The 26,269-nt window shown below is 40.0% G+C and overlaps 1 protein-coding gene across 1 annotated transcript in view; it reads left to right on the forward strand.

The window, feature by feature from the left end:
- LOC126473473 (histone acetyltransferase p300) overlaps positions 1-26,269 on the forward strand; it is a 171,376-nt gene that overhangs the window by 36,951 nt on the left and 108,156 nt on the right. The window contains exons 5-10 of the mRNA XM_050100549.1: positions 7,003-7,219; positions 8,928-9,238; positions 17,567-17,762; positions 17,844-18,074; positions 19,120-19,328; positions 25,225-25,370. Coding sequence (XP_049956506.1) covers positions 7,003-7,219; positions 8,928-9,238; positions 17,567-17,762; positions 17,844-18,074; positions 19,120-19,328; positions 25,225-25,370 — 1,310 coding nt within the window. The remainder of the gene's footprint in view (positions 1-7,002; positions 7,220-8,927; positions 9,239-17,566; positions 17,763-17,843; positions 18,075-19,119; positions 19,329-25,224; positions 25,371-26,269) is intronic.

Raw genomic sequence — 26,269 nt, forward strand, 5'->3', positions numbered from 1 at the left:
AGGCCCCTGATCAGAGTGAGTGGTGTCAGTGTGGACACGTGTATGAAATGCATTGGTCCTGTTTGGCAATGGATCTTTCAATGCTACTTCTTATGACCCTGCAACCTTCCCGTCTCCGGCTTACCCTGGGAGGAATGCCAGGCTCACAGGCTTGAAGTGAAACCCTTTCCCTGCTATGTATTCAGAACCAGGACTGCCATAACACTTTGACCGCCACTAAACTGTTATTTTCTGTGGAAACTGTCAAACATAAGTTTGCTAAAGGAGAGTCACTCATTAAGATGCAGTCTGGTTTGCTGTTGACCTAAACTACTTCTGCTGTCCAATCTGCAGCTCTTTATGTCTGTGACCGTCTTGACGACGTCTGGGTTCCCATTACTCCTCACCAGTCTATGAAATGGTGAAGAGTGTCATTTTTCGTAGGGACTTCATCCTTCAAACTGATGAGTAACTCCGAGCCAGTCTGGAGCGATGGGGGTTTTCATTTTGTTTGGCATGATATGAAAGGGTGAAGGACAATCGCATTGATACTAGTTTATACTAGTGTTTGAGGGAGGTGCTGTCCTGAAGGAGGTCAAGGTTATGATTTATCATTGTAATGTGAAGCCAGACAGCCCACCATCCATGATATCTTTTTCGTGTTTATGTTTCTGGCACTTCTTCCTGTTGTATGGGTACCCCTATGCAGTGAATGTGGACGCCCAGTCCATGAGTGGAGCTTCTGCGTTCCATCACCTGTGTGTTAATTGTCATGACCATCACTCTTTGTGCTCTTCGGATTGCCTAATTTATAAGAAGGGAAAGGAAGATACAAGAGTATAAGTCCCTTGATGATTTATGCTACACTGAGGCATGTCAAAAATATGACTGTCTAACCTCCTCCCTCATCCTTACCCTAGTCCTGCCCCACTCTCCAGCCCCCTTCCTTTTCAGTTCCCATGCTCTCCCCTCCAGCTGCTGCTCCCCCTACCTGGCCAGAGAAGCCCCTCCCTTCTTTGGTGCCTATCAATGATGGGGCACGCCCCCCCCCCCCCCCTCACACACACACACACACACACACACACACACACACACACACACACACAGGTGTCTCGCAGACCAAAGGCCTGCTCCCACAAGTCGGCTGCAGGTCTCACAGTCCATGCGCCCCAAGGTGTTGCTCGCTCACTCTCAGTTGCAGACCTCGCTGAAGCCTGTTCTCTCTCCGTGCCCTGCATTCCTCGATCTAAGAAGAAGAAACAGAACAACAAGTAAATAGAAACATAAATCCCGGGACAAGGCCCCTCTGGTGCCATCAGAGGTGCCGACTGCCCCCCTCACAACCTGAGTGTGGTGTCTTGTTTATGGAAGACACCGTGTCCTTGTTTGTGGTGGATGGTAACCTGGAGGTGTGAATGGCTTCAGCCTATTTGCCTCCAGTTTGGATCCGCATTCGTGCATATTCAGTGGAATTGTAAAGGCTATTACTGTCATTTTTCAGAGTTGCAATCCCTAATTTCCTTTTACCCTGCAGCTTGTGTAGTTCTCGAGGAATCTCATTTACTGATGCTCACTCACCATCCCAGTTCCATGCTTTCTGTTGTAACTGGCTTGGCCCTTTGAGAGTTTCCGGTGGTGTTTGCACATTGGCCCATACGGATGTTGTTAGTACATGGATCGCTCTTCATACTGTGTTCGAAGTGCTTGCTGTCTGGGTACACTTGGGCAGTGCAGTCACAGTTTGCAGTCTCGTGTCTCCCTCCTGAAGAGCATCCATGCCTATTGTCGTAACTGCCCTCCTTCAGCAGCTCCCTCCTTTTTTCCTCAGCCTTGGGGATTTTAATGTCCATCATCCCTTGCAGGGCAGTGCTTTTTCGTCTAGTCTTAATAATAATTTTTCTTAATAATAGTTCCCCTAGCTGTTTTAGTGTCACTTATAGCAGTTTCTCTGCCATTGATCTTTGGCTCACTTCTCCTCCCCTTCTTCTTTCATTACAGTGATTGCCACATGGTGACATCTGTAATAGTGGTCCCATTGATTCTCTTGGTCACTTCCCAATGGCCAGGTTACCCCATTGATCTTTTCATTGTGCAGATTGGTTTCTATATATCTCCCAGGATTGTGCAGATTGGAGTCTACATACCTCCCAGGTTCTTTTTACCTCCTCTTTGCCAGGTTGTATTGATGAAATCATCTGTGATGTGTCCAGTACAATTATTTGCACTGACATTGCCATTCACTGCTCGACGGGCTCCATTTGTCACTGTGATAGAGCACGGCCATTACATTTGCCATCTGTGATTGCTGTCGGGCCTTGCAATGCTTTAGATGGTGCTAGTCATCCGCCGCTCTTATTATCTTTAAATTTCTTCATGCAAGTGGGTGTGTTGGGAACACTTATCTCCTCCCTAGGTTCTTCTGTCTCTTCTTCACGGGTGTGGGCTATGCTCCACACCCTACAAGTTTGCAAACTGCAGTCATCCATGCCAGGCAGTGTCCTTTTGGGTGGCCTTTGTATTTATCCATCGGTTCTCGTGGTACACCTGGTGACACATTTTGTAATGGCATCAATGTCAACCTCCTATCCAGCCGCTGTCCTCCTCTGGAAACAGCAAGCTGAAGCTTTCCGCTTACCTTTTGCCTCTTGTCAGGTGGAATCGTACGGTTAATCTTTTACTGAATGGGAGCTACTTCTGTCCCTTTCTTGTTCCCATAATTCAGCCCCTGGCCTTGAGTCCATCCGTAACCAATTGCTTCAACACCTCAGGCCTCCATGACAATAGCTCCTGTGGGTGTATAAGTGTATTTGGCTCCAAAGCATTTTTCCCCTTTCAGTTGAGGAACAGTATTGTGGTTCCTGTCTTACGTCTGGTAAGGAACCGCTGTAACTTGATAGTTTCAGCCAATCAGCCTAACCAAAGTCCCCTGCAAGTCATTTGAACAAGTAGGGGTTTTCCAGCTCAGTTGGGGTCTCGAATCTTGGGACCTCTTGCCTTCCTACCAGTTTGGCCTTTTGGAGGGATGGTCTCTGCTCAGTCATCTGCTTCAATTGGAAATTGCAGTGTGGCAGGTCGTTTCCCAGAGCTGACATCCTGTTGCAATTTTTTTCAATCTTCATAAGATCTGTGACATGGTGTGGCACCATCACATCTTACTTACTCCATTAGTTGGATCTGTGGAGCTCCCCTCTTGATTTTAATTCGCCAGTTCCTGTCCCACTGGTTATTCAGAGTTTGGGTTGAAACCATTCTCAGCTCTCCTCAGACGCAGGAGAATGGCATTCCACTGGGCTCTGTATTAACCCTTTCGTGGTTGATGGGTCATATATGTCCCAGTTCGAGTGTTGGGATATATGTTACCCAGCTCTGCACGGTGCTGCCGTCTGGGGACGACTGTACTGAACCTGAGAAAAAATCGGGACTGCACTGCAAAGGCAGGGGTGCTAGTTCTGCAAGGTTCGCAGAAGAGCTTCTGTAAAGTTTGGAAGGTAGGAGACGAGATACTGGCAGAAGTAACGCTGTGGGGATGGGGCGCGAGTCGTGCTTGGGTAGCTCAGTTGGTAGAGCACTTGCCCGCGAAAGGCAAAGGTCCCGAGTTCGAGTTTCGGTCTGGCACACAGTTTTAATCTGCCATGAAGTTTCATATCAGCGCACACTCCGCTGCAGAGTGAAAATCTCGTTCTGAGAACAAAAGTTGTTTGCACTGCTTGTGGTGTACCACTTTGTGCCACACCATGTTTTTCCAAGTTTCATGGAATGTAAAGTTTTGTAAGTATTGGTCATGTATCATGAAAACTGAAATGTAATGAATATTTTTTACACTAGCTCTACACAAATAAAAAGAATGCATGTATAATTTGTAGTTATTTTATTCTCAACAAAATCCAGTTTATGGCTAAAAAAAAAAAAAAAAAAAAAAAAAAAAAAAAAAAAAAAAAAAAAAAAAAAAATTACAAAATCAGTCAGTCAGCAGAAAAGGTATCTCGCGTTGGTTCATGGGACATATGTGTCCCACTTCCTGTTGTGAAAAAATGGAGAACTTAAAAAATATTTTGGTGGTGATAATAATGGGACTGAAAAGAAAACGTTATCACCTTAATATTTTAAAAATCTGTAAAAAATGAATTTTATCTATGAAAGGGTTAAGTGTCGTTCTTTTCCATATTGCTATTAATGGACTTGTTGTGTCTGTCGAACCAGTGGTCACTCCTGCTCTGTATGTCAATAATTTCTGTATCTGGGCTAGTTCTCAGTTGGTGGCCCTTGTGAAGTGACACCTCCAGGGTACCATCCAGCATGCCTCCACGTGGATGCTCCCACATGGTTTTCATCTTCCCCCCCCCCCCCCCCCCCCCCCCCCAAAAAGATGGGTGATGCATTTCTGTCACTGCAATACATCCTTCCTGATCCTGAACTCTACCTCAACGCTCAACACCTGACCATGGTCCCCCAGTCACATTTCTTGGGTCTTCTTTTTGACAGCAATCTTATTTGGTTGCCCCATATCCATCTTTAAGAGGTTGGATGTTTTCATAAACTCAATGTCCTACCCTTCCTTGCTCACACCTCTTATGGCACAGATCGTTTGACTCTTCTTCACAGTTATTGCGCCTCAGTTCACGTGTGAACTATCGTTGTCAAGTTTATGGCTCAGCTGCCCTTCCATACTGCTCATCTTGGACTTGGTCCCACCATTGTGTGGTATCCGTTTGTCACCGGTGCCTTTCGTGCTAGCCTTGTCGATAGTCATCTGGGTGATGCTGGGATACGTCCTCCCTTTCGGTTTGTTGGTCTCAGCTCCTGATTTCCAATGCCATATTTATCCGCTGTTTCCTTGCTCACCCCTTCTATTGTATTCTTTTCGCAGCTTTGAGACGTCACCCTTCTGCTGCCCTCCCTTGGGTGGGTTTACCAGTTGGGCTGTGCCTCCCTTCTCTCTGCCGCAATTTCCGTCTTCCCCTCTGTTCCCCACATTCTCTCCCATTCATTCTCTCTTGGTTAGTTCCTCAGCCTCGGGTTCAGATGGGTCTCTTGTGGGGTGCGAAAGCCTCCGTCACTCTGATGGATTTCCATTGTTTATTATGCTCACTCTTACAGGAGTTTCGGGTGGTATTATTTTCTTACACCAATGGCTCTAAATCAGCCGATCATATGGGATATGTCTTCTCATCTTCTGTTAGCACAGAACACCGTCTCTTGCCTGCCATGTGTGGGATGTTTACTGCAGAACTGATGGCCATTATTGGGCCCTCTGCTTTATTAAATGGTCCCTCCCCTCACCAGAGTTTTGTTATGTATGGACTTGATGAATGGCCTTCAGGCTTTCACCCAGTGTTAATCTCACCACCCCCTTGCTCTCTACCATCCAAAACCCTGTTGCCGATCTTGACCTTGCTGCTTGTTCAGGTGATTTCCTTTGGGTTCCCAGCCCCTAGGGTATCCCGGGTAATGAGCTTTCTGATCATCTGGTTGGGGGGGCGGGGGGGGGGGGGGGGAGAACCCTCCCCCCACTCCCGCCTCATTCTCCATGACCCATCTGCGGGTGGTTTTTCGGCTTTGCGTCAAATTTCTTTTTGCCCATTTATGGGCTAACTCTTGGGTGCTCTACCCTGTCTAATAAAAGTCATGTGATCAAAGTGGCTACCAGCATGTAGCATTCTTCCCTCCACCTTCTTGACAGGAATCTACCATCCTGTGCCATCTTGGTATCAGCCATACCTGGTTGACCCATGGTTTTTAATTCCATCAGAAGTCGTGTGCCATATCGTGCTTGCTTTGAATTCTGCGACACATTCACTTCAAAAATTCAATTCTTCTTAATCACTAGCAGCATCATTTAGGTAATTTCTTGAATAATTAGGAAGCCTTAATTAGTTTCACACATACTAAAAAACTTGCTGCTCCATTTAATAAAACTTCCCCTGGTACCCTGAAACTTTTGACATGTGAAGCTGGCAATTTTTAAATTGTTCTTTATCTGCTGCAGTTATTTGTGGTATCTTTGTCATGAATAACCATTAACTTAAAATTAGTTTTCATATTGTGTTCATGAACCAATTGTGAACTTGTAGATCTATGTTTCTCAACAGAGTCATAGCTGTTACTTACATCCATTATTAATTTCCATGATTTACTGTTCTTACAAAATTAGCAAACTGAATAACAGTAGTATGTTATCCTCTCGCTCCTTAGTGCCAAATTGAAAGAAATTGGACCACTCCGGGCTAACATCATTTGTTGCCAACCTTGAAGGTGGACTGTGCTGTTGAGCAGTAGCTGCTTTAGCGCCATTGTTTAGACTGGTGTTTCATTTATTGTGCCATATTTTGAGTGTTCTGTGCATACTTATTTATTTTAGAAACAATTTTCTCCTGTAGAAATGTGTTCTAATACTGAGTATTTATCCATTTGTAAAATCACTTGAGTTCTGACTATGTTTAGATGAAGGTGAACTGAAGTTTAAAAATGGTAGGGCTTTGTAAAGACCATGGTATGTGAGATGCATTTGCTTGGTTGGCAATATGACGAAATTTGCTGCCTGGTTGTCACTACCCTTTTCGTGTTTGACCATGCTGGTGCTACTGCACCATTAAGTTTGTAGAACTTTAATATCCAAACAATATTTGTTGTAATGTAATTTTGTCTTGATATAAGATATTAAGCCGTAAGTACACACAATGTAAGGGAAAGATAGATCATTACTTACTGTAAAGTCAACACATTAAGTTGCAGACGGGCACAACTAGCTTTCGGCCACAGCCTTCGTCAGAAAAAAGCATACACAAATTCCTTCACATAAGCAGGAACACCTCATGTGCATGACCACTGACTCTGGCCTTCTGATGAAGGCTGTGGCTGAAAGCTATGGTCTAAGTGTTTTGTAGGTGTGTTTGTCTACAGTGTGTCATCTTTACAATAAGTAGCACTCTTTCTTTTCTGTACATTGTTGATATTCCAGCCTGGGAGCTTCCATTGTTTAATTATGCCATAAGTATTTCAGTTTAAAATACTCTTTTATTACAGAATCCAAATATCTCCACAATCAGCCAGATGGGTCAAGCTCTTAATGCTGGCAGCCCTTATGGATATGCTCCTCCAGGTGGGGCTGCAGCAGGGCCACAGGCTGTCAGTGTTCCACCACCTGTTGGAGTAGTTACTCCTCAGCCAAGATCTACTATGATCCCCAACATGCCGTCGATCCAGGGTACCCGCTTTGGGGCATCTCCAGGTAGCTCTTTAGGTATGCACATAGATACTGATAATTTTTTGTGTGTCAGTTATTATAAAACATTGTCCAGGGAAACGGGACATATTAATTTGACAGCTAGCTCTTGTATACATTACCTCACAATGGTCTATACGCCTTAATGACTTTTATTCCTTATAAGTACATTATTTTGAAAAATATTTGGTATGTGTTTTAGAAGAAAGTTTGTCTTATAATTAGAGGCAGTATTTGATAGTTAAATGTGGGGCTTGATGAGATGTAGCTGAAAAGAAAATTCAGAAATGTTGTTCAGCAACATCTGGGTTTTGGTTTATCATATTTCATGTTACAGTTCTGAACCATAACAATTATTAATTTATGTTTTCATGCAAATTGTTACTGTCGATAAACAGTTGGTGTTTATGTTGCATGCAGAGTACATAGTTTTTCTTTGGTCACTATGGTAGTGTGAACTAGTTATGCCCTAGTTGACACCTGGATAACCAATAATAATTCGTTTGTTCTATGCCACTGATTTTATTTATTCTTCATACTATCTCTTTTGGAAAATATCTTCAGTCTTATGTGTATTAGGTGAAATATTAAAATTATTCTGCCGACATGTTACCATTCATGTAATTGTAGTACCACATGACATAATACTGCTGGATATAAGCTTATCTAAAAAGGGCCCCTAATAAACATTTTATGATGGGATGGTATAATTATATTCTTGAATTTGTGATTTCAGCTTCAGTTACGTAAAACATTTAAATAGTCATTACTATATCTAATTCAGTATGTGCTTGTTATTTTCTAAGTAGGAAAGAAGAAAAAGACAGTTATACCCACATTAGGGATTCACACTTAAATGACACTGTTGTTGTTAACTGTCAAAGATTCAGATAATGAGTCTCACTGGGACTGGTAATTACAGTGATATTGTTCATGGAGAGTATGAACTTTTCCTTCTGTGGATTTTGTTGTAGCATAATATGTTCTTTGCTGCCATTTCATTGTAACTGTTTCTTGACACATTCATTCTGCAAGAACATTGTAATACTAAGAACCTGCTTGTTGCAATTTTGTGGTAACAAATGGCATTGAAAGCCTTTGGTGTACTTTTAAAGCTGTGTACACATGCTTCACTCTTTAAAGTTACTGCCAGCTGTTGACGTACATTGTTCCCCATGTACTGTAACGCTATGCTCTTACGTGGTTGACGCATGTTAACACAGACATCTGTCCCAGGAACAGAAAAATCTAGAGACACACAATTTTATTTAATTTTTTATTTATTTGTTCTTTCCTACAGTCATCCAATTGATATTATTTCCAGTACTGAAATGTCCAGTTGCTGTATTCTATGCATCGTGTAAATAGTTTCTGTTGAGGAACCAAGTGAAGCATGGTTTTTTAATGTGTGTGCCCATTAGAACAACAGTACATGGAGACATACAGTTAAGATTATTAGGGATATACTGTTTGATATTATATTAAAAAGTTCATCTGTTGAGATTGAAACATCTGCTCTCTGAGATACTTTATTTTTACCAACCGATGATAAATTCCTCCATATATCCATTGTCTCAACTTGTAAACTACTGAAAGACTACCCTATTGCTTTGCAAATGAGATTCTGGATCAGTTACTCTGTGCACACCTTTGAGGTTCATAATTTGTTATTAAATTATGTTGCTTCGTTGTGAATTTGAAGTGTGTAAATAAGATGGTATTGCAGGTGGTCCAGCTGTTGTAGGAGTGACTGGAACAGAAGGAGGCATTGCACCTCAAGCGCAGCCTCCTGCACCATCTCCGGCTCAGCCACAGTCTGGAGCACCAAGTGGGAGCCAGCCTGGTCCTCAAACAGCAACCCAGAGTCAGGGAGCACCACCTACCCAGGGTCAAGCTACAGCCACTCCCACCACGACCTCCACTGCCGATCCTGAAAAAAGGAAGCTCATTCAGCAACAGCTTGTTTTGCTGCTGCACGCGCACAAATGCCAGCGAAGGGAGAGTCTCTCTAATGGAGAAACGTGGCAGGGAAGTCAGGTACTTACTATCTATTCAATAAATGCTATGTTAATTTTTCCCACTTTTTGTTCAAGGTTTTGCACAATAGACAGTAGCCTAGTGTAATTTAATATGACTTAAATTTTTAAAAGTTAATGAACAAGCATTTTGTGTAGCAGTCATCCATTCTCTGTCCACATTGGAGATTGGAATTGGGGAACATGGAATGCTTCTTTTGAAGTAACAAAGGATGCATGGTTGTACAGTTTTCTCTCTCCCTACATACATTTGCCTCACCCTATTTCTTATTTTCTCTTTGTAATTTTTGTTACAACCTTCTGTGTGTATTGTCCACCTTCTGTGCCTGTTTTGTGGCATTTTTTTATGTTTTTGCCATTGACTATTGTAGTTTATATTTGTTGGACCTATGTTGTAAACTGTGTCAGCACCCTAGATTAAATTCCACTGTTTCAGCTGATGTTGCTTTTCAGAACCGTGTTTAATATTTTAGGAAGAGAAACATGTTTAGTGACTGTTTTAATGCTGTTATTTGTAGGTTGATAGCATAAAGATGCTCGAAAGAAGGTGTAATTGTGGTCGACATAAAATAATAATGTGTTTGTGTATGGTAATTTTGTGTTAAATTTAATTTTTAAGCTGAGTTTCCACGTAGTAACATCAAATTTGCACTGGGAGAGGGGTGGCAAGGATTTTAATAGCACCCTAGTGTTCTCCCAATACCAGTTGGTAGCTTCACTTCTAAATGCCATTGTTTTAATTTTTTGCAAAGTAAATTCTGCTGCTTTTGTTCGTTAATTATTTCAGTTTATTCTTCATTCATTTGTGGAAAATATCCCTAAAAAGTGGCAATCAGCCATATTTTCAGTCGCTTTGGTTCCACGACATCCACAAGGATTCATTCCAGAATGAGATTTTCACTCTGCAGCGGAGTGTGCGCTGATATGAAACTTCCTGGCAGATTAAAACTGTGTGCCCAAACGAGACTCGAACTCGGGACCTTTGCCTTACGCGGGCAAGTGCTCTACCATCTGAGCTACCGAAGCACGACTCATGCCCGGTCCTCACAGCTTTACTTCTGCCAGTATCTCGTCTCCTGCAGGGTTCGCAGGAGAGCTTCTGTAAAGTTTGGAAGGTAGGAGACGAGGTACTGGCAGAAGTAAAGCTGTGAGAACGGGGCTTGAGTTGTGCTTGGGTAGCTCAGTTGGTAGAGCACTTGCCCGCGAAAGGCAAAGGTCCCGAGTTCGAGTCTCGGTCCGGCACACAGTTTTAGTCTGCCAGGAAGTTTCATATCAGCGCACACTCCGCTGCAGAGTGAAAATCTCATTCTGGAAACATCCCCCAGGCTCTGGCCAAACCATGTCTCCGCAATATCCTTTCTTTCAGGATTGCTAGGTTCGCAGGAGAGCTTCTGTAAAGTTTGGAAGGTAGGAGACAAGATACTGGCAAAAGTAAAGCTGTGAGAACCGGGCGTGAGTCGTGCTTCGGTAGCTCAGATGGTAGAGCACTTGCCCGCGAAAGGCAAAGGTCCTGAGTTCGAGTCTCGGTCGGGCACACAGTTTTAATCTGCCAGGAAGTTTCAAGGATTCATTAGTTGAGAATACCACAGATCTCTGATGAATGCAGTCTGTTTTGTAAATTTATAAATAAGGGTCATTCCGCGTCAAATCAACAAATGAAACCGTCGTTTTCAACCTTACCCTCTTGGATTTAAATGAAATTAAGTATGCCTATAGTTTCATAAATAGTACCACAAATTATTTTTTCACATTTTTCTGATAAAAAGTTACCGAGTAATTGACTTTCAAAAATTGAAAAAAATGACAAATTTTTCGCTCGCGGAGCAATGTTGTTTTCCTTATAACTCGTGTTCTAATTAAGCTAGAACAATAAAATTTATTTCATTGGAAAACTCTTTTAATGAGCTTTTATATGATACCAAACATCATTAGTACACACCACACACACACACACACACACACACACACACACACACACACACACACACATAGTTTAGAAAAACAACAGTGTTGAATTTATCGAATTTTGAAAAACTGTATTTTTGAAATTCTCAAAAAAATATATGTGAAAGGTACGCTTTACATCTACATATTCTGAAAGTTTCAACTTGGGATGAGCATGGGATCACTATCAAAAGCAATTTTATGTTTACCACGATTCTCCAAAATCACATTCAGATAGGTGAATTTCTATTATTTTGCTACACATAAAAATATTACAGTGTTAAATTTTGTTACATGGTCCACAAATTGTACTTGAAATGAATAACTGCTTATTAAACTTTAGTGCTAACTATTTATTAATCGCTGTAAAACCTCGGAAAAAAAGAAAAAAAGGAAGCTATCTCTCATTTTAAAGATTATACATAAAATGATTCTTTGGTGTTACTATCTGCAATCTATTCAGTATTTTATCTCTGGTTAATATTGTCAGCAATTTTCACCTATTGTGTTGAAAGTGACCCACACATTCTTTTGTTGTGAGGCAGCTGTAGTGAAATTATGTGATTAACTCTGAAATGTGTTTTGAATTTAGCTTATAGGTGCTTTTGTACAAACCTCACAAGAGTCTGTAAGTTTGTATGCCTACAACCAGTTAATGTTTGCGTACTATTAACATAATGAAATATTTTTTTACAGGAAGTGAAAGTATAAAGAAGTAATATTGTGTAGTATTGAATATAGAAAGCTGGGGCATTCAACTTCAAAAACATTTTTTTAAATTAGTTTGTTCACTTGAGAAATGTAAATTTCAGCTTTGTGCTGTAATCCATTTAATGAAAAGGCCACAATATCCACAAGAAAAACTTACGGCCTGTTTCACAATGGATGATAGCAAGAAAACCTTTCTTAACTGTAAATCAAAAAGTGTGTGACAACTGCCGTGAAAAAATTGCACGAGTAGAAATTTGTGATACGTCTAGCACAGAAAATGATGATGATCTACTGTATTCTGTTGTGAAACAAGAATGTGAAAAGGTTTTATGTGATAGTGACGTAAAAGACGTTGCAGCAAGTGAGGCCTTAGAAAGGTTGAATGCTTCTTTGCAGTCCGTTGGTGAATCGCCAATTAAGAAGAAACGACTGTGTGAAGCAAAATATCCTAAGGAATATTATTGCTTCCTTCCGGAAAAGAAGAAGAGGTACATGATCATGCAGAATCTGAGAGGATCAGTCAGCTAAAAGATAAATTTCGTTCATGTACATCTTGAAGTAAACAGGTGGAAATTCTTACCATTTTACCTAAAAGCTGAAGTGTTAAGAAGCTTCAAGATGAATTTAACGTAACAAATTACATGGATCGAAGAGTAAATGATATGGTGAAGGCCAGGGGAATTTTGTCTTCACCAAACCCAAAACCTGGCAAGACTTTTGATCAAACAACTGCTGATTTTGTTAGAGACTTTTATTGTTCTGATGAGATAAGCGGGGGCAATGCATGGGAAAAAAGATTTTGTGCTTGTGAGAGATAACGGAGGAAAACTGCAAGTACAAAAACGGCTAGTTTTAAGTAATTTGAAAGAATTTAAAGACAACCATCCAGAGCTCCACATTGGATTTTCGAAGTTTGCAGACCTACGTCCCAAAAATTGTGTTTTAGCTGGAAGTAGTGGTACACATAGTGTCTGTGTGTGTACTACCCATCAAAACTTCAAACTCATGCTGACTGCTCAGCTGACAAAGGGTGAAGATAATCCAATAAAAACTTACTAAGACTGCATTGCAAGAGTTGTATGTAATCTGTTATTACCTGCTTGTCATTTTGGTGAATGTAAATTCTGCACTGGCCCAGAAACATTTAAGACATATTTACAAGATTTGTTGAATACTAATGATATTGATAATATAACTTAATCAGTAATGGGTTTCCGTTGATCGGTTTCTGTTGATCACACGTCTCTAGAAACAATCATAAAATCATCTGACAACTTTATTGATTGTTTTTTTTTTTTTTTTTTTTTTTTTTTTTTTTTTTTTTTTTTTTTTTGATAAATTAAAATCGCTTACACGACATTCATTTGTTGCTAGTCAACAATCAACCTTCCAAAAGAGACTGAGAAAGAACTTAAAGAAGGCGAGGTCTTAGCGATCTGTGACTTTTCTGAGAATTACTCCTTTGTCATCCATGACGAAGTTCAAGGCTATCACTGGACAAACATGCAAGCAACGATTCATCCTATTGTTGCTTATTACAAGGATGGGAACAAACTTGAGCATACAAGTCTTGCAATCATATCAGAATGCCTAACACATGACACTGTTGCTGTGCATTTGTTCCAATCATACTTGATGGTGTTAAATTCGGTAGAAAACCAAGAAAAATATATTATTTCTCTGATGGAGCAGCATCTCATTGTAAAAATAGGAAGAACTTTATCAACCTGTGCCATCATGAAGATGATTTCCAAACTGAAGCTGAATGGCATTTTTCAGCCACCTCGCATGGGAAGGGAGCTAGTGATGGTGTTGGTGGAACAGTTAAACGACTTGCAGCTCGAGCAAGTCTGCAACGGCCATACAGTGATCAAATAATGACACCAAAACAACTTTTTATGTTTGCCAAGGATAACATAGAAGCAACAAACTTCAAGTATGCTACTAAAGAAGATCACAAAAATGAAGAAATGAAACTTATGGAGAGATTTGAGAAATGCTGCAAAATTGTAGGGACACAAAAACTTCACACTTTTATTCCTTTTAGCAAGGACAAAATAATAACAAAAGTGTATTCAAACTCTGATGGCACTAAAATTGAACTGGTGACAGTTTCTGACAGTGATACAATGCCATTCAAAGACATAAAAGGATATGTTGCTTGTGATTACAATGGGCTCTTGAAAAAAATCAGAAGGATGAAAACAGAGTTAGTTTCTTGCATCCCCATGAACCGTCACCATCTTTTACATTTCTGAGTCATCCAGACATTTTTTCCATAAGCAGTAGGGAAGTAGTGGCAGTTGTGAACCCTCAAACTGCTATAAGGCGAACATATAAGTTATCCATATACAGAAATGTTGATGTGCAACAGACTGATTAGTACAAAGTATGAAGAAGTGCACTAATAGGGCGTCTATTTGTAAATAATAGTAATTACTAACTGAATTTAGGTGTGATCTCAGGTATGCATCTTTCTGTGTTTATTTATTTATTTATTTTTTTAAGTTTTCATTTTGTATTTATTAATTACAGAAGCATAAAACATATGTTCTTTTGTCAATTATAAGTTATATTTAATTTCCACAGTTTACAACAACATACAGCTGGTGAGAAGTAGGCTTACTATCTAAAATAAATTAGTTTTTACGAATTTTTAAAGCACCACCCGTAATGTAAAATTGCTTTTGATAGTGATCCCATGCTCATCCCAAGTTGAAACTTGGTGAGAAGTAGGCCTACTATCTAAAATAAATTAGTTTTTACGAATTTTTAAATCACCACCCTTAACGTAAAATTGCTTTTGATAGTGATCACATGCTCGTCCCAAGTTGAAACTTTCAGAATATGTAGCTGTAAAGTGTATCTTTCACATATATTTTTTTTGAGAATTTTAAAAATACAGTTTTTCAAAATTCGATAAATTCAACTTTTTTTAACATTTTGTGTGTGTGTGTGTGTGTGTGTGTGTGTGTGTGTGTGTGTGTCTATATATATGGTTATAATAGAGGGAAACATTCCACGTAGGAAATATATATCTAAAAACAAAGATGATGTGACTTACCAAATGAAAGTGCTGGCAGGTCGACAGACACACAAACAAACACAAACATACACACAAAATTCTAGCTTTCGCAACAAACTGTTGCCTCATCAGGAAAGAGGGAAGGAGAGGGAAAGACGAAAGGATGTGGGTTTTAAGGGAGAGGGTAAGGAGTCATTCCAATCCCGGGAGCGGTAAGACTTACCTTAGGGGGAAAAAAGGATGGGTATACACTCGCGCGCACACACACACATATCCATCCACACATATACAGACACAAGCAGACATATTTAAAGACAAAGAGTTTGGGCAGAGATGTCAGTCGAGGCAGAAGTGCAGAGGCAAAGATGTTGTTGAATGACAGGTGAGGTATGAGTGGCGGCAACTTGAAATTAGCGGAGATTGAGGCCTGGTGGATAACGGGAAGAGAGGATATATTGAAGAGCAAGTTCCCATCTCCGGAGTTCGGATAGGTTGGTGTTAGTGGGAAGTGGTGCACGGCCAGCACATCTTGGCACAGTGTTACACCGTCCGGGTTATCTGGATACTTCCCACTAACACCAACCTATCTGAACTCCGGAGATGGGAACTTGCTCTTCAATATATCCTCTCTTCCCGTTATCCACCAGGCCATAATCTCCGCTAATTTCAAGTTGCCGCCACTCATACCTCACCTGTCATTCAACAACATCTTTGCCTCTGCACTTCTGCCTCGACTGACATCTCTGCCCAAACTCTTTGTCTTTAAATATGTCTGCTTGTGTGTGTATATGTGTGGATGGATATGTGTGTGTGTGCGTGCGAGTGTATACCCGTCCTTTTTTCCCCCTAAGGTAAGTCTTTCCGCTCCCGGGATTGGAATGACTCCTTACCCTCTCCCTTAAAACCCACATCCTTTCGTCTTTCCCTCTCCTTCCTTCTTTCCTGATGAGGCAACAGTTTGTTGCGAAAGCTAGAATTTTGTGTGTATGTTTGTGTTTGTTTGTGTGTCTGTCGACCTGCCAGCACTTTCATTTGGTAAGTCACATCATCTTTGTTTATATATATATATATGAGCTTTCCAGTGAAGTAAATTTTATTGTTCTAGCTTAATTAGAACACAAGCTGTAAAGAAAACAACATTGTTCCAAGAATCAAAAATTTGTCGTCTTTTCAATTTTTGAAGGTCCATTACTCGGTAACTTTTCATCAGAAAAATGTGAAAAAATTAATTTGTGTCATGATTTTTGAGTAATATATGCATACTTAATTTCAAAAAAATCTGAGAGGGTCAGGTTGTAGCACTTGTTGATTTGACATGGAATTGCTCATAAAATGAATTATGCTTTCAGGGAAAAAAATGAATTCCTGTCTTTTAAGGACATTTAGTAAGTTGGATATCTTTTTTAATTAAAGTAGAAGTGAGGTAGTTAGTGACAGTAGGACAACAGTTTAATTTTTTTATTTCTGTACATGCAACAAATACTTTAAAACATGAGTGTTCTGTGTTGTACAGTATGACACCAGTAAAACTAAATAATTTAGTTATGTTAACCAGTTCGTGGGCCATGGGGGGCAAACCTGCCACTAAACTTATTTATTTACTGCATATATGAGAATATGTCTTAAAACTTTTGTATTCTCCTTGCATCTAGTGGTAGTCTGCTGCATGAGTGGTGGTTCCTGCTTGTTGTGAAATACAGCTTTTAGAGCCATGGGAAGTATAAATCCCAACAAATAACATTGTTTTGAAGTTTCTTGGGAAGTCTGCTTACCACCAAAGTAGTTTCTCAAAGAGGTTTGGGAAGTATATTTATGACAAAATTAGTGTTTCTGATGTGGACCTTGTAAACGTACTTGCCATCAACTTACTAGTTTTACAAAGCTTTTGGGAATATGACTTACTATCTCAGAATGTGTCCAGCATCTTGTGGTAATACATTGTTCCAAGTGTATAAAAACTGCTACAAAAATCAGTTTCTGTTTGTTGTGAAATCAATACTTGTGAAGTCGGAGAAAAACTCTTCGTTTCTACATTGTGGAATACATTTCCCACCAAAATAGCAGTTCACAATAGGGCCATGTGAGAGATTCATACTACCACAGTTTTTGATGCTGAATCACTAAAGTGAAATTATAAAATAATACGTGTAATCAATTGATCACTATTGTAATACGATACAAAAAAATTAACTCACTGAGTTACTGTATTAAAAAAAAAATGCACACATTTAGTGTTCAAAAGGGCATGTTGTAAACTTTCTACTTTCTTTCTGCAAGCGTGCTGATAATTAAGATATTCATTAATGCCTACTATGGGAAATTTACGTGGTGAATGTTATGAGATTGATCCTGTGTACTGTGGATTAAACTTGTGCGAGTGCTAATTATATTATGAGTAGACGAGCATTATTGATTAAACGATGTCAGAAAGCCATTTTTATTTTCCCAGTAGCTCATGCTATTCTGAAAGTGTCTTCATTTATGGTATTAATAGGGTTCGATTAATGCAGTTGGAGGACTGGACAGCAGATTCAAGGTATAAGACCACAAGGAAACATTCAAGGGAATTGGAGAGAGAATGCTTTGTTTGACATTAGTTGACTTCTCACTGGGTTTGTTACTGAGCATATATTTTCTCTCTATTCACAGTGTACATTACCACACTGCAAGACAATGAAAAATGTGTTAAACCACATGACTACGTGCCAGGCAGGAAAGTCTTGTTCAGTTGCACACTGTTCCTCTTCGCGGCAGATAATCTCACACTGGAAGCACTGCACTCGGACAGACTGCCCTGTATGTTTGCCACTGAAACAGGCTGATAAAATACGGCATCAGCAAAATAGTAAGTAAATAAATAAGTCATTAAATGACGCATAGTGTTGTGTTAATTTTGCCTTCTGGTATTATTGTTTTTGTTTTTTAGTCGTATCTAATCAGGCTCCCAGCAATCAACCAACGGCATCTGATATGAGAAGAGCATATGATGCCCTTGGTATTCAGTGTCCCACAACTGCTGCACCAGGTGGCCTTTTAACCCCTAGTAATGTGGTGAACAGAGGACACCGCATGGTCGCTCCTGGTCTTGGTGTTGGGCCAGCTCAGCCTAATGTGGTGGGTGGTGCAGTTAGAGTTGCCGCACCTCCTCACACGCAAGGTGAGATGTTTCGAAAGGAAGAAGTTTGTATAATAAGTTATATAATTATCAAATCTTGTAATATTTAAGGTCATCAACTTTGTGATGGATGGAAACACTGTTTACTCAAATAAAAACTGATCATTGAGAAACTTATTTAAGACATCTTTTACCTTGCATAAAAGATATTTGTTTTACCAGTATGGTGTATAAGATCAGTAACAGTTTCTTGTAAGCTTTACCTGCTTATGTAATACATAATGAAAATAATTTATACACTCTTATATTTCTTGGAAAAGGTTATAAAGTTATGAGAGGTACCTCTTACCTTGCATTGATTGTATTAAAGCAACTTTATAAATATGAATTAATAGAGGGAAACATTCCACATGGGAAAAATATATCTAAAAACAAAGATGATGTGACTTACCAAACGAAAGCGCTGGCACGTCGATAGACACACAAACAAACACATACATACACACAAAATACTAGCTTTCGCAACCAACGGTTCCTTCATCAGGAAAGAGGGAAAGACGAAAGGATTTGGGTTTTAAGGGAGAGGGTAAGGAGTCATTCCAATCCCGGGAGCGGAAAGACTTACCTTAGGCGGAAAAAGGGACGGGTATACACTCGTGCGCGCACACACACACATATCCATCCACACATATACATATGTCTGCTTGTGTCTGTATATGTGTGGATGAATATGTGTGTGTGTGTGTGTGCGAGTGTATACCCGTCCCTTTTTCCCCCTAAGGTAAGTCTTTCCGCTCCCGGGATTGGAATGACTCCTTACCCTCTCCCTTAAAACCCAAATCCTTTCGTCTTTCCCTCTCCTTCCCTCTTTCCTGACGAAGCAACCGTTGGTTGCGAAAGCTAGTATTTTGTGTGTATGTTTGTGTTTGTTTGTGTGTCTATCGACGTGCCAACGCTTTCGTTTGGTAAGTCACATCATCTTTGTTTTTAGATATACAACTTTATAAATAACTTGATATAAATTGAATTATTGAATTTATTGCTATACTGTGTTTTCTAAAGACAACCACCAAATTTGTATTTGCAGTTCAAGGTCAGAGTGCAGCTCAAACTGTTGTGGCACCTAATGTGTCCCTCCCACTATCATCAGACCCTACCTCACAGCAGCCACCACCGACACAAGGCCCAGTTTCAGCTGCAGCTCAGGCTGCAGTCGCTACCATTCAGCAGACAGTTGCAAATATGCAAAATTCCTTGTTTGGGCTTGGAGGTGCTGAGCCACAAACATCAGCAGCAGTGAGTTGTGGAGCATTTACATTTTATTCTTTGCTGTGTATTTAATTTAATTATTACAGTTTCTTGTACTGCATTGTATGTTTGTATCTTCTCTCTGCACTTCATACTTTTCTAGGGCAAAAAAAATTTTGGTGCAGCTACTGTACAACACACAGTGTCAAAAATGGTTAGACTTAGATAGTTGTTAGATTGGGTCCTACCAGATAGAAGGCCTAGACATGGCTCAGGTGTGGGAATAGTGTGAGAAGATATGAGGAGCCATTTGTGTCTACAGAAATTTAAGATTGCAAAATTTTCATTTTTGTAAATACTTTCTAATTAAGGAGACTACTCATTGAATAGCTGAAACGTTTAAGTCTTCAACAGGCACACATGAAAGTGAAAGAAAACGTACTAGCTTTCACAATAAGTTCTGGTTGTTGTGTATGGTGGGATGGGTGGTTGTTGTGTGTGGTGGGGTGGGTGGTAGAAAGAGAGGTGAGAACTAGAAGGACGGGTTGGGGGTGGGTGGCTAGCAGCTTTGAGGAAGGCAGCCCTTTTTCTGGCTAGGAGTGATGTGGGAGGGAGGGTTGGCACCTGTATGGAATCTTGTGTCCAGTTTGCACAGTGTAGAGGCACAGGTGTGTGTACTCCAGCTCAACAAGGCATGTATTCTGAAAACTTGTAAGTTTTCATTCTCTTTTGTGTGTGCCTGTCAAAGGCTCTGCTGTTTGGTGAGTGACTTCCTGTACTTCTAAAATGTTTACGTTCTGCTTGAACTTTCCTTTCTTCTTTACATTGTAATTTTTCTATAAATGGTACGGTGAGTTGGAAGATCGGTTGAGTCTACAGAACTAAATTTTATTGGAGGTACATGAAACCAGGTGTATTTCAAAATATTAATTGTTATACACTTGATATATTTTTGAAGCTGAATAGCTGTTGATCATGTTAACCATATTTCATTTATATAAGCAGAGTACATCTTTTTATATCGTTATTATGGTTATGGTTGACACGACTTTTTAGTGAATGACCTGAAGCTATATGCTCATACAGTGAAGTCTTGTGTGTCTGGTGAGTTTGGAAAAGAAAGCTGATATACACTAGAAATATTTTTATTCATGTAGTAGTATGTTAAGCTAACACTCAAAATTATAAATCTTCAATAAAGAAAAATAACAACAGATAAAATTGTATGGAATACTCATCAAAGTAAAGAAGCAGGAAAGAAATTTAAAAAAGCACTGCTATAAGTTTTCGGTGCTGTCTATAATGCAGGGTTTGCTTACAGAACCTTATACCCTTCATATGAATAGAGTTATTATATGATTATCATGCCTTTTATTTTTTAATTTTCAATGATGTAATTTCATTTTAACCTACGTAAAGGTATTTGAGGGTGACTGTGGTCAGCCAGAGCTGGTTCATTATTGATCAACAATCTCCATTTGAACAACAGCGTAGTTCATCAAGATCAATAATGGATAGAGTAACATTGAACAAATGTGTGTTGAAACATTCAATTTTTGGGTGATTTGTGTAAAGCGTAACCCTTCCCAGTATTTGTCAAAGTGAAATCTGATTAACACCACACTGAAATTGGCCAGTTGAACAGGCACTTTAACAACCTTGACCGAACCAAGACCTTCCTTGTGTACAGCCATGTTAATCAAATTGAATTTGTAACTCAATGACTGTATTTTGCACTGCATTGCACCCAATAGTGATTGAGAAGGTAGCAATGCCTGGAGATTCTCTATTCAGCCTTGAAATACAATACTTTTTTCTATCATTTCTAGAGCATATTCCATTTCATGGCCCACAATGTAACAAAAAGTGCACCTACGGTATAAAATGGATGTGTTCTACATTCTTTAAGAGTGAAAGTGAATAATTCTCAAGAAGCCAGCACTGGTCTTGTGGTTTGTCCACACAAGAAAAACATGAACATTGTGGTGATTAGATTGTGCAACAGGTAGAGGAGAATGTCGTTAGGAAAATTGGGGATAGATGTCAGCCAGGTTTATTAAAGCCCTATTTATGTTGTGTTTAGGGAGGACAAGTGGCACAGGAACTGTTGACCAACTCTCTTGACTGAAGTGTTTGGCCTTTCCTTTCCTGCAGCTCATTGAGAGCTGTTTGAGCAAATGACAGGAAAAAGTTTGGGAACTGTGTTTTAACAATATTCTGTAAAGATTCATATCTGCCTACACAGCTTGACAGTAAAGATGTGTAGTGATTGCTGAAGCCACATTTTTTCCCATCATAATCAGTAGTTGTAAAAATGCTGTTCAGAAGAACTGTTGACAGTCATTTCTTTAAGTGTGCGAGCATTTTGTAATTAATAAAAAGGCTACAGCCCAGTTTGCAGGAGTGGATGCCTGTGTGTGAAGTAGTGTTTCCCCGTTCAATTCCAGAATGTGTAAGAGACAGTAAGTTTGAAATAACCAGTGCTGTGAATAAAAACACTGTACTAGGGAGGGGATTGGACAGGGAAGAAGGTGAGGGAAGAAAAGAACAGTAAATAATCAGAATTCACTATTGGGGAGGGTGGTCATTTTTTTGCTGCCTGTGGTGAAGCCCAGGAAAGTGGAAGGATGAAAGAAAATGTGGGAGAAATGGCTCCAATCTGTGGACTGGATGAGAGGATTCAAATGACGTGTAGTGTAGCAGCCTTTCAGTTCCCTCAAGACTTGCTGTAGACCTGGCTGTTCCATCCCTGCACCATGGGACACTGGCATCACAGCTGGCACAGCAGGTTTTGGTTGGTAAGCTATCCACCAGGTTCCTTATTGCACTGTGTTGTCATGTGTGCAGCCTCTCACAGACATGTCACATAAATGACTTTTAAATATGGGCCAACTGTGTCTGTTTAATAGGCAGTTTGTTACAGGAAACTGAACCGTGTTTTATTGCTGCAGTTACCTTCCAGCAAGTTGTTGGGTTTAGTAGCAAAATTTTGTGCAGCTTCGTCAGAATTTTTAGACAAAGATTCAGGACGTGTGTAATTTAGAAAATGAAGTTATTTAGCACTCCATTTTCAGTTGCACCATATACAGTACATTTGGAAATGCAATTAAAGGTGACTGATTTTCAAAATTGCACTCTGCCCTAGTATAGGTATTGTAGCAGTTATACTAGTATTGTGGTATATATGTAAAAGAGTTTTCAAAGCTAACAGAAATGCATCTGGCAGCAAGTCTTTGGATTAGCATTTCATTGTGAACATATTTTTTCTATCATGAATGTAATTGCAGAAGTATCATAACTTCATGATTGACACGGGTAAAATTACTGTATCTTGCGGAAACAGAGGTTTTGACCCAGAGTATGTCCCAAGCTGTGAATAAAAAGAAATTTCATGTTCCACAGATGTAGTGAAGTGTTAGTACTTCTTCATTTTGTTGCATTTTTCCGTTGAACGCATCGTGTTATGATCGTATTTTGTAAATCGTGTTCATCTCATTAGCCAGTATTGTCGTGTGCAAATGTCGGCTGGTTGTTAGCAAATTGTATGCTCACCACTGCCTGTGGGCACTTGGCTCCTTAAGGAACGCCCCCCCCCCCCCTCCACACACACACACACACACACACACACACACACACACTGTTTATCCACCCCTGCCTATCTCTGCACACAGGCAGACATTCGATCTGGAACAGTCTGCTGTTACAGCATGCACAGAGGGACTGTTGCAAGGACAGAAACCTTGAGGTAGGTATAATGGTCCAGGAATGTAAAACGGTGTGTCAATGATTTTATCGAGATTAAGGAGTTGACATTAGGAGTTGTGGGAAGGATATCAGGCAGAGATGATCTCGTTTCAATACCTGCTTCAAGAAAGTCTAAGGCTGTCTCTTCTTCAGATGCTCCAAAAAATAGCTGATACCTCAGGAACATCACTGAACTTCCACCCTCATCATTCTGTACCACTTAGGCGTCATACACCTTCATACAAAACTTGTCCCAGAGTATAATTTTCCAAGTCAAGCAATGCATTGAGATTGTGTTTTCTGATAACCTTACTGCACCAGCTACTGTTGCTTTCTTGTTGTCCTAACCTCAGAAACGTTATTGCCTAACCATATGACATTGCCAGGTCATTATCCCTGTTCAGAGGCATGGACCCCTACAATAATTCCACTATAATACCTGTCCCATGTATCCATCTGTTACTAGTTATTGCTATCCACACCACTGGTATGTCTCTCATCATTAAAGGCAGGAGTATCACATGGGACCATACATGTTTATCAACTAATGTTTGTTCACCACTTGGCTTTTTATAGATGAATGACCACCACTAGCTTGTTGAACACATGAATGATTACAGAACTGTCCACCTCTGTGATGAGAAGTTACTGAACATGCTACTGCACTGCTCAAAGAGAGCCGAGTACATGATACACTAAATGGATCAGTTCGACCATCCCACACAGCACTACAGGCTGGGCCAACAGCCATTGGGCTGTCAGTCCGGTTGCTGGGCATTTGCCTGGTGAAGAACTCATGAACATGACAGAATGAGTCAGGATGTGATGCAGCTGATGGATGCTGCAGGTGCTCAAACCCCATGCGACAGCTTTGGAGCAGCCTGAAAGAAAAGTTTCCCTGAACGCTGGAGTTGGAAATTTGTTCTGTAACATATCCTCACATTCCATCTCCCTTCTAGACTTAGCTCCAGTTAACAAAATATTAACACTAATTACTCAAAGAAAAATAGAGAGAGCACTAGACTGTGACCTTGTGGAAAATCATTTTGGCTGCGGAGAAATATAGGAAACACGAGGGAATAATGACTGTACAATTTAACACAGAATATAGATTGAAGAGAGATAAATCCTCATTTATACGATTTTTAGATTTTGGAAAAAGCATTTGACATGTTGACTGCAAAACCTCTTCTGGTATTCTGAAGCTATTCGGGATAAAATGCAATGTGTGGAAAGTGCAACTTGTACATAAAACAGACTGCAATTGTATGAGATGAAGGACATGAAAGGGGAGCAGTAATTAAAAAGCGGGTGGGACAGGGTTACAGTCAGCCCCCATGTTATTCGATCTGTACAATGAGCAAGTAGCAAACTTTGAAAAGGAATTTGAAGTTCTTGGAGTGGAAATAAAGGCTGGACTGGCTTACCAATCCAGGTTATAATTCTGTCATAAAGGGCAGAGATCTTGGAGGACCAGTTGAATGGAGAGGATAGGACATATATAAGTTGAATATCGGCAAAAGTAAAATAAGAGTAATGGAATGTAGTCACATTACATCAGGCACTTCTGAGTGAATTATATTAGGAAATGCAATACAAAAAAATATTAAATTAGTTTGGTTTTTGGTCAGCAAAGTAACTGACAGTGGCCGAAATACAGGGATATAAAATGCGGGCTGTCAGTAACAAGGAAGCAGTTTCTGAAAAAGAGAAGTAATTTAACATCTGATATAAACTTAACTGTTGCGATGTATTTTCTGAAGGCATTTGTCTCGAATGGAGCCCTGTATGGAAGTGGAATGTGATTGACAAAAACGCAGTCAAGAAGAGAATAGAAGCTTTTAAAATGTGATTCTGCTGAAAAATGTTTAAGATTAGTTGAGCCTGTTAGATAATTAATGAAGAGGTACTTCATCTAATTGAGGAGAAAGAAAAATCATGGCACAACTTCCCTAAAAGAATGGATAGGTTGATAGGACACATCCTAGAACATCAAGGAATAGTTGTTTAGCAGTGAAGGGAAGCGTGGGTAGCAGAAATTGTAGAGGGAAACCAATGCTTTACTTCAGTCAACCAGTTGAAGTGCTTGTAGATTGTGTAGTTATGCAGAGATGAAGAAACTTGCAAGGAGCCATTTTGTGTGTGTGTGTGTGTGTGTGTGTGTGTTCACTTGCAGTAAATGTATTTTACAATGTTTCAGCAGCTCGCTGCAGAGAGCCGACTTGCAAATTTGCAGCTGCCAGCTGTCTTCCCACCAGGTCAAGTCACTGCAACACCTGTACAAGGGACCAAAGAGTGGCATCAGTCTGTCACCCCTGATTTGCGAAATCATTTGGTGCACAAGCTGTGAGTAATTTTATTGTTAATACATTTCTTCTGTCTCCTTTATCTTTTGTAGTACTGTTCATTCGATAGACAAGTACAAAAAAAAAAAAAAAAAAAATTAGAAATTTACATATTATGTTTACATTGAGCATGTTGTTTTTCCAATTAGAAAACTTATTGTTATTTCATTTTGGACTTTCCATTGTCACAAGTGAAGTAATAACGATAAAAGGGGGGCACTGAACAAAGTATGGATTATTCTGAAGTTTTAAACTCAACTTTTCTGTCACTGTTGAAAGGCAAAGGCTGAGAGGATAGTGCAGTCACAGTTAGAATAATCAATAGAAGTTCCAGGATGAAATAACAATAATATTCTGAAACCATAGATTCCTACTTATCATTTAGAAGAGGTGTTGAGACACACAGAAGTACAATGAAAAGACTGCTGAACATTTAAGCTATCTGACAAAAATTTCCTTCTTTGGAAATAGAAAACACACAAATGTTCATTGAAGCAACACACACACACACACACACACACACACACACACACACACAATTGAGGCAGACAAGACCAGCAACCTAGGTGGTTGATGGGGCTATGGAGGTGATGTGGGGTGGAGAGATAGCAAAGCTGGGGTGGATTAACTTGTGCTCCCTGTGAGAGTGTACAGGGACAAAGTAGTGATAGGATAGGGCTGCAAGCTGTAGAGTCTGGTGGCTGTACTGGGAAGGGTAGTGGAAGAGGGAGAGAGGAGAGGATAGGAGAGGAGAGAAGTAATGAAGGGGAAAACACTGTAGGCACGTTGGTGGAATAGAAGGTGCATGCAGTACTGCAGTGGGAGAAGGTAAGAGGATATGTAGGTGGAGGACAGGGACTAGCGAAGGTTGAGACTAGGTGAATTATGGGAACAAAGGAT

This window comes from Schistocerca serialis, chromosome 4, assembly GCF_023864345.2.
Source record: "Schistocerca serialis cubense isolate TAMUIC-IGC-003099 chromosome 4, iqSchSeri2.2, whole genome shotgun sequence".
NCBI classification, from domain to species: Eukaryota; Metazoa; Arthropoda; class Insecta; order Orthoptera; family Acrididae; genus Schistocerca; species Schistocerca serialis.